Raw genomic sequence first — 10,468 nt, 5'->3', positions numbered from 1 at the left:
ATGCGAAATGTAGTGGGTGGGGGGGGGGGGGGGGGCGCATTTATTTCCTATGCTCTCCAGCTCCATCTAGTGGACATAATGTATTATTACAACACACTACATTTGAACTGGGAAAAGCTCAATTTAGTGGCTATAATGTAATACAACAACATTACATTTGAGCTGAGAAAAAATCTTTTAAGAACATTCATTTTTGCTATTATTTGGCAAAACAAATATTTACAGCTATTCACATGGTGACGGGCCCTGCAAATTGTTCATAAACAGACTAATTTGATGAAACAAATCTTAATGTATGGTCTACTTTTTAAATACAAAATAATAATCTTCCAGTCAACTTACCGACGATATCTCTCAGCTCCTGGTTAATGGTGAGGTATCTGGAGGTGACTAGTCGAGGGGGACTGAATCCAATCTCTTCAGCCACTTGAAAGAGGTCTTTCCACAACAATGCTCCAGCAATGCCCTCCCCTGTATTCATAAGAATTAATCTATCACTCACCAGAAGCACATTCAGCATGATATTTTACTCAGGTGTAAGAAGATGTAATGTTAGAGGACATTCATAAACTGAACAGTGCTGCAAAGCCTATTCACATTTTTCATTAGTTATTAATAAATCAGGACTGGATTGTTGCAATGTGCATGTGTGCCCAGTCATGCCATGTTACAAAATTCTGTCAAATTGACTCAATTCTGACTGGGCTGCAGAAAGCATGGTGTATCTTCCATGTGGATAAAGCAGAAAGATCAGGAGTAGGCAGCCTTGGCACTCCAGCTGTTGTGGAACTACAACTCCCATGAGGCATTGCAAGACTCTGACCATCACAGGCATGACTCCTAGAGGCAGGGGCATGGTGGTAGTTTTAGCACAGCTTTAGTGCTGCAGTTACCCATACGCCTGTTTTCCATCGTCGATTAGTCGGCTATCAATTACATTGCCTGTTCGCGGCTCCACGCACCACACCGCAGACCTTATGCCGCGCATGCCACGCCGACTGCACACGCCGGTTAAGCCGCACAAGCCATGCACGCTGAGGACCTCTACTCCTCTCCTCCCTGTGAGCTTCCTGACTCGCCGCTGCCCGCCGACAATCAAAGGCCCACAATTAAAAACAAGTCACTCAGCAAAGAGATACTAAACCTTTTTAATGTTTCCTGTTTTTACAAAAAAAAAAGCGGCACACTGCAGAACACCAGCAGCTATAGAGGAACAACAAATCCCAGCAATAATATATTAAAGACCTTGTATAATGTATTATTGCTGGGATTTGTTGTTCCTCTATAGCTGCTGGTATTCTGCATTGCGCCGTATAATAATTATACAGCACAATGCAGAATACCAGCAGCTATAGAGGACTACAAATCCCAGCAATAATACATTATAGTATAAAGGACTATTGCTGGCATTTGTTGTATTCCTCTATCGCTGCTGGTAATCTGCATTGCGTAGTATAATCATTATACAGCGCACTGCAGAGTAACGCCAGCTACAGAGGACTACAAATCCCAGCAATAGTACCGTTGTTGTGCCGCTGTATAATGTACTATATTGCACACCACACTTTTTTTTTACTTCCACCGCTCCAAGCTTGCTCCCCCATACTGAAGTATTACATCACAATGCATTCAACCTGGAAAAAAAATATAGTAAGAACTTTCCTTTTTGTCATTATTTGTTTCAGGGATGCACCGATACCGATACTAGTATCGGTATCGGTGCTGATACCGAGTATTTGGGTGAGTACTCGTACTCTCCCAAATGCTCCGATACCTAGCACGAGTACTTCCTGTATCAGGAAGCCGTTGCCCGGTTTCCTGATTGGCCAGGAAACGGCTCCATGCTCTCTCGTCACTTGTCATGAGAGAGCATGGAGCCGACTTCCCGGCCAATCAGGAAGCTGGGTAGCGTGCAATGACGCGCTGCCCGGCTTCCTGATTGGTCAGGAAGCTGGCAAATCCGGAAGCCGGGCGCCGTGTAATGACGCAGCGCCCCGCATTCCGATTGGCCGGGAAGCCGGCATCATGCTCCCTCGTCATCTCATGAATCATAATATTAAGAAAGTGACCTTAAAGCATTAGTTTGTATTGCTTTAGAAAAAATGTGACCTGTCCCTTTAAGAAAAAGTATCGGTAATTGGTATCTGCGAGTACTTGATCAAAAGTATCGGTACTCGTACTGGGTCTTAAAAAAGTGGTATCGGTGCATCCCTACTTTGTATAATGACGTTATAGCCAGTGGATGGAGATACTTATTTTCTATACTCCTCAGCTCCATCTAGTGGCCATAATGAAGTATTACATCACAATACATTCAACCTGGAAAGAAAATATACTAAGAACATTCTTTTTTGTTATTATTTATACAAAACAAACCCTCACAGATATTCACAGGGTGAATTGGTGCAAATTGTTAATAAATAGATCCCGTTTCAGTAAAAAAATCAATCCCTTTTTTTACTGAAATCATGTTTTATTGTATTGTTTAAATGTTAACAAAACATTAATTCAGGAAAAAAAATGTTAAGACTTATTAAGAAAATGAGTGTAAGGAGCAAAATAATAAATGCTAAATGCAGTATCCATAGCAATCTGTCATATCAATATTTCTTGTAATGGCTTGCCTTTAATCGATTTGTGATTTATTAATTAATGTAATTTGCACTCAATGTTTTTGGTCCTTGCAGTGTGTTGTTATGAAGGGAACCAATTCATCTCTTACATATTCCTGCAATTTAATTTTCAAGAATGTTGTTTAACCATCACATTCTCAAACATTTCCTCCCCACACAGCTACCTCCTCATGTATCACTTGCCCCTCCCTTTTAGATTGTAAGCCATCACGGGCAGGGCCCTCCTTACCATCTTGTCTTGAATTGTATTGTGATTGTATTCCTTATATTGCAAAGTGTTGCGCAAACTGTTGGCGCTATATAAATCCTGTATTATAATAATAATTGCTTTCATACATAACAATGATGACTGTTATGCCCATATCCATTAGCTGAATATTCATTTAATTTCCGAGCTGGAACTGAAAGCTACCATGTGTAACAGTTTTAATACATCAGACCTATAATGTATGTACACTTATCCTCGTATACTCACCCCACAACATTTTGTTTTTTTTAAGTTCCTCCGGAAGCTTCTTGTCAATATACATGTCACTGAAGAAAATTTCTCCCCCGTACTAAAAACAGAATATGGAGAAATGTAAAGAAATTATGCAATGTCACCCTTTACATGAGAAACATATTAAATAATATTAATTAATTCCCATTTTTTTTGTGAAGACACCTTTTGATTAATGGAGAACTATGTCTACCCTGAGAACATCTAAACTTTCAGGCTAGATAAAATATGCCTATAATTGCCTATAGGGGATGGCACCTGTATTCCTGATGCTCACAATGTACACCCTAAGGATGGGACATAACTCAATTCACACAAGCACTTGTCTCTAGGTTTCTCAGCACTTCAACTAAGAAGTGTCCAGAGGAATGTGGGGCTGAAGACGCAGGAGCTTGACATATCTCTAAAACTGTTGAATGACTATTAATACGAAACTAGGTCCTTTCCTTCATCCTAGCACCTAGGTCTCTGAACTCCTGTTTAAGGACACTCCAATTTCCTCCTATTTTGTCATTGGTGCCGATGTGCACCATGACAACGGGGTCGTGCCCTACTTAGAGAAATATAGGGGTTGCAATTGCTGATCTTTTTTTCTAGAAATACTAGTTGCCTGGCTGTTTCTTCCTTCAATAATTGTAGTCACTACTCTACAACAACAATATAGACAGCATACAAGTAAGAGTGAAATCAGACCTCTTGATCCTAAAAACTGCTACAGGTCAGAAATTGCTGAATTCACTGGACCAACATGATCTCCAAGCAACTAGTATTTTCCAATGGAAACGTTAGTAATTCCAAGCTTTGGGCTTATGCACACAAGTGTATTATAGTACTCCCATCTACACTGGATCTTTGTTCCAGAAGCTGGCAGAAAAAAAATCCAGCGTAAGAAATTTGCATTTTGGTGCATATTTACTGGCGTTTATCTATGTACAGCATTTAGAGGTGTATATGCGTAAAAGGTAGTGGTTAGAATATTCATTCATTCTATTAATTTATTCTAACCACTAGAATAAATGTATGTACATACATGTCTTATACTGTACGTGTTGATGTACATATGTATGTAAATTTTGCCAGTAAGCTCCACCTGAATGCAGTTTAGTGCATTTTTTTATGCCCCTTGAACAGATCTAAATGCCACAATGTATATGAACACATTGGCAGAAATTCAGCTGCATTCAAAGTCATAAATAAAAGAAAGATGCTTCTAAAAGCAGCATTTTTCTTCTGCCTGTGTACAAGGCTTTCTTATTTGCTCAGTACAGGTTTTATAGAATTCTCCTACAGATGAAATGTAGGGATATACTGCCACCTAGTGGTCATATAGTAGCCTGCTACTGTTAAAATGCCATGAAGAATGTTATTGAATCCTTGCATTTGAATGCCAAAGCGCACAGCAGTATTTTTCTACAGTTATGGTGAAAGCCAAACTAAACACAGGATTTTAGATGCCTAGTTATCTTGTTGATGCGTTTTCATGGCCAGAACTGCTGCATGATTCATTTCACACAACTATCCCAGGAAAAAAATCTAAGAAGGTAATGGAAGAAACTATTCAATGGAACTATCCCTAAAATGTCTGAATTGTATTTATGGAAAATCTGCAAAAGTGCAAGGTCAGATTTTCTTTTAAAATAGGGACATCCAATATATATATTTTACCTTTAGAACACGGTAAGTTTCCTTTAGCACAGCCTTCTTATCAGGAGAAAGATTTATCACACAGTTAGATCTACAGGAAACAGGAGGAAGACATTACTAATGTAGAGCTTTCTCATTTGCTAATCACACACTAAAACTGACCATAGACATTAGAGGGCAGTCGGACATGTATGCTCCAAGCAAAAAAATCACTGATATTATTGTTAAATAGGGAACAGCACTTGCTGTAGTATTCCTTACATTTAAAACCTGACCTGACTGAGCTAAAACTCTTCATGTTCCCACACACCAGTCTGAAGTAGTGAGTGATAACCTATTAGATAGAAAATGCAACAATTCCCTATGGAGACCTTCTATCCAGCAAGCACTAGAAAGGATAATTGCTTTTTGTTTTTGTTTACTAAATATTGTGCTATCCGTCCTCTATACCAGGCTTGTTGGCCAGAATGACCAGAATATCCATTAGGAACCAGGACATTGTGCATTGTTCCCCCAGCCATGTTTATATTAGCTGTATAGGCTTCAGCATGGGGCGCAGGGGGGGGGGGGTCTTCAAGCTGGGAAATTATGTAACTGATGTTTCATACCCAATATATTGTTAGGAGTAGTGATATCCAAGAAAGCTCTAGAGATGTTCCTGCTCAGAGTCCCCTGCATGCTTAAATTTGTTCTCTGGCATGGCCAGAGTCTCAGAAGTATGGAAGGGTAGACCTTCCATTAGGGATCCTACATAGAGCACTGAAGGGTAGACCCAGCCAGAAGAAGAATCGGCAGAGAAATAACTTTGTTGTCAAATTTAGAACACTACAGTTTTGTTTTTACCCATTGCAGAACCCTCTGGTGGTGGCAGGTAAGTTGCAGATACAACCACTCCAATAATGGTACTCTCTTCAGGGCCCTGGGGGTGCTGAAGAGCCCAGTGACTTCTAGCATCAGGTACTGGTGCTTTGGGAGAGTGGAACGGGGGTGCACTCTCATCATGCAGATACTAGCATGCACATCTACTGTGCTGGGTTGGTAGTGTTGTTAGGGGGCACAAAATAACTAGAAACTAGCCCTCCAAGTGCTAATGCTATGTTTAAACACCATTCAGTCCCATGGACAGTGTCACTCACATGGAACATATTCAGTAAAAAAAACAAAAAAAAAAACCTAATGTACATTTGCGAACATTTGTCTGGGTAAACATTTGCCATTGGTGAATATTGCCAGCGAATATGCAGTACATCTTTATAAATATGCTCCCAAAAGTCCTCAGGATCTTTTTGTTAAATTACAATTTACGGTTACCTACATTACAATATTAAAGGTCTCATCAGCTAAATTTGCAGATTTCAGGTTTTCAATGTGCCCTTTGACGAATTCCACGTTGGGCTGTTCATATCCAAACTTCTGCATGTGATAATCAATGTACTTCCTTGACAGCTCTAACTGTAGACCAGAGAAAAAAATATTTTTAGTCACATAACACCACTGTACCATGCAAACTAGAACAATTAATTACCTGCAAACAGACAGTAAAACATCTGGACTCTGTTAACACCTGTGTGTGTGTGCATGAGCATGTTGTAATGCACTTTTCATGTGCCAGTGTGCACAACCATTCATATGTTTTGGTGGAGTGTACTGTGCCACCCCAATGGGATGTAGAATATGTTATTACATTAATGTTAGATAAGAATCATATCGTTTGTTTTCCCTTAATCATTTTCCAATGGCCATTCTATATGTTAGTTCCTATGCTGCCATCTAGTGGCCTTTTGTGATATTGCACCTGTTTTTTTCTGTATTCATAGTTGCCTAACGACAGGGAGGAAATTCCTACACCAGAGGATGCACTTCGGGAACCTCACCTAAAAGTTACCCAGGGTGCAGAAAGCAGGGCGTCGCGTCATTACACTGCGCCCGGCTTCCTGATTGGCCGGCCAGACGGCTCCGGCTGGGTACCGGAGGAAGGCAGCGTTCTCGCTGGAGAGGGCCCGGGGTTGACAGGCTGCACATACGGTACTAAGGTAAGAGGGGACTTTCTTGTTAATCGGGAAGCCGGGTGGTGAGTCTTTACACGCCACCTGGCTTCCTGAATGGGACTTCCGTTTCTCGGTAATTGGTATCGGCGAGTACCGAAGACAAATTATCGGTACTCGTACTCGGTACCAAAATACCGGTATCGGTGCATCCCCAGCAGCAATTGCTCTTACGCACAGCAGTGATGAGGGATCCCTCCGCAACAGTGTGCTGTACTTTTCCTTGGTGGGCCCAGACATTAAACTAGTTTTTTCCCAGTGGCATGATTTAGTGGTGAAAATTATTAGTGCCCCCCCCAGTTTTGACTGTGGTATCTTATGTGCCCCCCCTATATATTGTTCCTAGAGTCGCCACTGGTTAACAGGTCCTGACTTCAGTCTTCTAGATCCTGACAAAGATCCAGAGATTCATCCTGAAGGCAAAACGCTATGGTCATTTCACCAAGTGGACAAGGCCTGACCGCACTACTACAAGGTTAGTCCATGCTACCCACTGCCAAAACACTAAGCCCCAGGATACTCACTGTCAGGGCTGGCACATATGCCAAAATCTTCTTTTTGCAAAAGACATTGCTCAAAGTGAGCTTATTCTACTGCACGAGGCAGAACAAAACATCTCTAGCACAGAGATAAAATGTGTCCGTGACAAGCAGGACATTCCTAAAATCCATACAACTGCCAAGCTGAATCCATTCATCAAGAGTGATGTGACTGCAGATTCAGAGCTTACAGCCATCCTTACCCCAGCTATTCTTTTCGCCCAGAGGATTGGGGCTGTGCCTGTTTCACATGGAGACTTTGCAGCTGGAGTTACGTGAGTGCCATGTTCTTCAGGTGTTTACGTGCACCATGCACATCCAGGGATGGACTTATTCGAAGTGCCTTCGACCTGCCAAAGAGACTATTCTATTCTCGCAACCAAGGAACTTTACAGGTCTGCCACCCATGGAATTCATCTGACATATGAACTTGCGCATGTGTGTTCTCTCTTATTTTCAGGTCCAGAGGACAGCTGCAAGTTCACGTTTATGGACTTACGAGTTATTGTTATTGTTATGCATGTTTCTTTATGTCTTTCAGATCTTCAAGACAGCACAAATTGCACTTCGTTTATTGTTTATTTGCATAACTACCGTTGTATGATGTAAATAGTGACATTTACAATGTCAGACGGGGAGAGTGTTGCCCCAATGGGGCGTAAAATATGTTATTACATTAATGTTAGATAAGAATCATATAGTTTGTTTTCCCTTAATCATTTTCCTATGGCCATTCTATATGTTAGTTCCTATGCTGCCATCTAGTGGCCTTTTGTGATATTGCACCTGTTTTTTCTGTATTCCTTTCCTCATGTGATGATACATTTCCTCTTTATGTAAGCCCTACCCTTCTTCTTGTTGGTCAGTATTTCCTGTGTCATGGCCACAGCTAACAGCCACATGTAATCAGGACACATGTACTCTGCATAGTACCCGAGGTAAGGCATAATCTTTTGACCGCATAATACTGAAAACCATCCATCTGCTGTATCCTGTTGTCTGATGTGCAGAATAAAGCAATCTTTGTGGATGAAACGGTATTGGCGAGTTCAGCTATCTGACAATGAATGTCACAGTGATTGAATCTACTTATACATGCCAGGCATAGAGGTCTCACAAGGGATACATCGCTATCACAACAATCGGAGTCAGAATATGTACGTATTCATTTCTTCTATAGCAGGTGGAGGTGACAGACAGAAGGGGCTTATAAGCAACTTTCTACATCCCCTTAAGGATTACTGTAAGGGCTGCAAGTGGTAATTATTATATGGTGCACATAATATTTATTCATTAGCACTTGCAGCCAGCAGGTAGCAAGCACATGGCTTCTACTTCAGGTTTTCACCAGGCTGTTTTACTGCTAATCTGTGAATAGTCTGTGTTGTAAATAGAGCAAGATAAAGAATTATGCACACGGTTAAATGTATGAGAAAGGACATGGTCCTTCACTCTTGGGACCCCAGGGCTGTAGCTACATAGCTAGGGCGAGGCAACTGAGGCACTCGCCTCGGGCACAGTTGCCCGTGGGGGATGGGGTGGGGAGAGAGGCGCAGCCAGGGCGAGGTGCGGCAGGGGGAAGTGGGGCACCCCAAGTGAAGTGCTGAAGCTGGGGGGAGGGAGCTGTCACTTTAGGATGGCCGAGCGGTGAGGAGAGAGACAGCCGCTCGGCCAGGATCTGACAGCCGGCTGCGCTCTCTCTCTCCTCACCGCTCGGCCATCCTGAAGTGACAGCTCCGAGAAGAAGCTGCAGGCTGTGCCGCCCCTCTGTGCATGGCTGAGCGGCTCAGGATGGAGGATCGGTAAATATCTGTGATATTTATTGATCCTCTGGTGTCTGGAACAAACACTGGATCAGCTGATCACTCCACTGTTTGTAAATAACTGGGGACACATAATACTGATAATGATGCTTTACTTCACTTCCTGTTCATTCAAGAGTTTCTGAATGAGTAGTAGCACTCAGTACAGAGGCTTCTCCGCATTCAGAAAATGGTTAATAGTGAATATTTTCTGAATGAATGGGAAGCCTCTGTACTTTCTATTCATTTAGAACAGAGGCTGCAGAAAAAGAGATTGAAGAAACTGTGTCCTCAATTTTTATTTTTTTATTTTAAAGGGGAAATATCAGGGGGCTTTAGACACCTAATATTTCCCTGTAAAAAAAATAATACAAAATAAGTAGAAAATAGTAAAAAATAAATAAATAAAAAACCACATCCTGGAGGCTCATGACATCAAATTTTTTTGTTCTTGCCTTGGGCACATAAGGAGCTAGCTACGGCTCTGTGGGTGATGCAGAAGCAGTCAAAGTGCCATTGGTCTCAATGTACCACAGCTACATCCTCTATTAGATGCTCATTCCTCCCAACTTTCTGAGATGACAAAGCAGGGTACTTTCAAGCACAATGCATTTAGGCAATAGACACAGCCCTGCCATGGTCCCAGTTATGTGGATCATTTAGAATTTATATGCCAAGAGTGATCAGGGTTTTTTTTTTCACCATTACTTTTTCTTTATACTGGCTTCTCAAAATAGCAATTTAGATAGATTAAAAAAAAAGTATCGGTACTCGTACTCAGACCCAAAAAAGTGGTATCGGTGCATTTTGGTAGTTGAATAGAACCTTTTCATAGATATCTGTACATCAGACCAAAAAGAGGGACAACTGAGGAGGAAAAAGGAACAGAGGGATTTGGTTCCAAATGAGGGGCAGTTTTGAGGTATGGATGTTTCTTTGTAAAATAAAGATTTTAAACAAATAATGAAAACACTAAGTAAAGCTTTCATTTACCATCATGTAAACCTTTAGACACAAATATACATAAAACTGGTCATTATTGTTTCTCTTCAATGTCGGAATTTTCTTTAATGATTAATTGCTGCTTTCCTATATACAAAAAGTACCTGCTCATCGGTCATGTCCACTCCAGTAACATATCCCTTTTGTCCAACCAGCTTACTCAGCATATAACAGTCCCTTCCACTTCCACTGCCCAGATCCAGGATCCTGCAGTCCTCCAGACATTCTGGAACTGTGAGGCCACATCCATAGTAACTGTGCAATGAAAAACAAAGAACATTTTACAGGTACAAACATTCTAAGC

At 41.3% G+C, this 10,468-nt stretch overlaps 1 protein-coding gene across 1 annotated transcript in view; it reads right to left on the bottom strand.

The window, feature by feature from the left end:
• Positions 1 to 10,468, bottom strand: part of LOC108784550 (arsenite methyltransferase-like) — a 23,787-nt gene that overhangs the window by 4,215 nt on the left and 9,104 nt on the right. The window contains exons 3-7 of the mRNA XM_018553396.1: positions 10,269 to 10,419; positions 6,092 to 6,228; positions 4,798 to 4,867; positions 3,109 to 3,190; positions 343 to 471 (exon numbers count right to left, since the gene is read on the bottom strand). Of these exons, the coding sequence (XP_018408898.1) occupies positions 343 to 471; positions 3,109 to 3,190; positions 4,798 to 4,867; positions 6,092 to 6,228; positions 10,269 to 10,419 (569 nt within the window). The remainder of the gene's footprint in view (positions 1 to 342; positions 472 to 3,108; positions 3,191 to 4,797; positions 4,868 to 6,091; positions 6,229 to 10,268; positions 10,420 to 10,468) is intronic.

The sequence above is a fragment of the Nanorana parkeri genome, unplaced genomic scaffold (genome assembly GCF_000935625.1).
Source record: "Nanorana parkeri isolate BGI_ZX_2015 unplaced genomic scaffold, ASM93562v1 scaffold119, whole genome shotgun sequence".
NCBI classification, from domain to species: Eukaryota; Metazoa; Chordata; class Amphibia; order Anura; family Dicroglossidae; genus Nanorana; species Nanorana parkeri.
The sequence above is the reverse complement of the archived record's forward strand: the minus strand, read 5'-3'. Positions and strand labels throughout refer to the sequence as shown.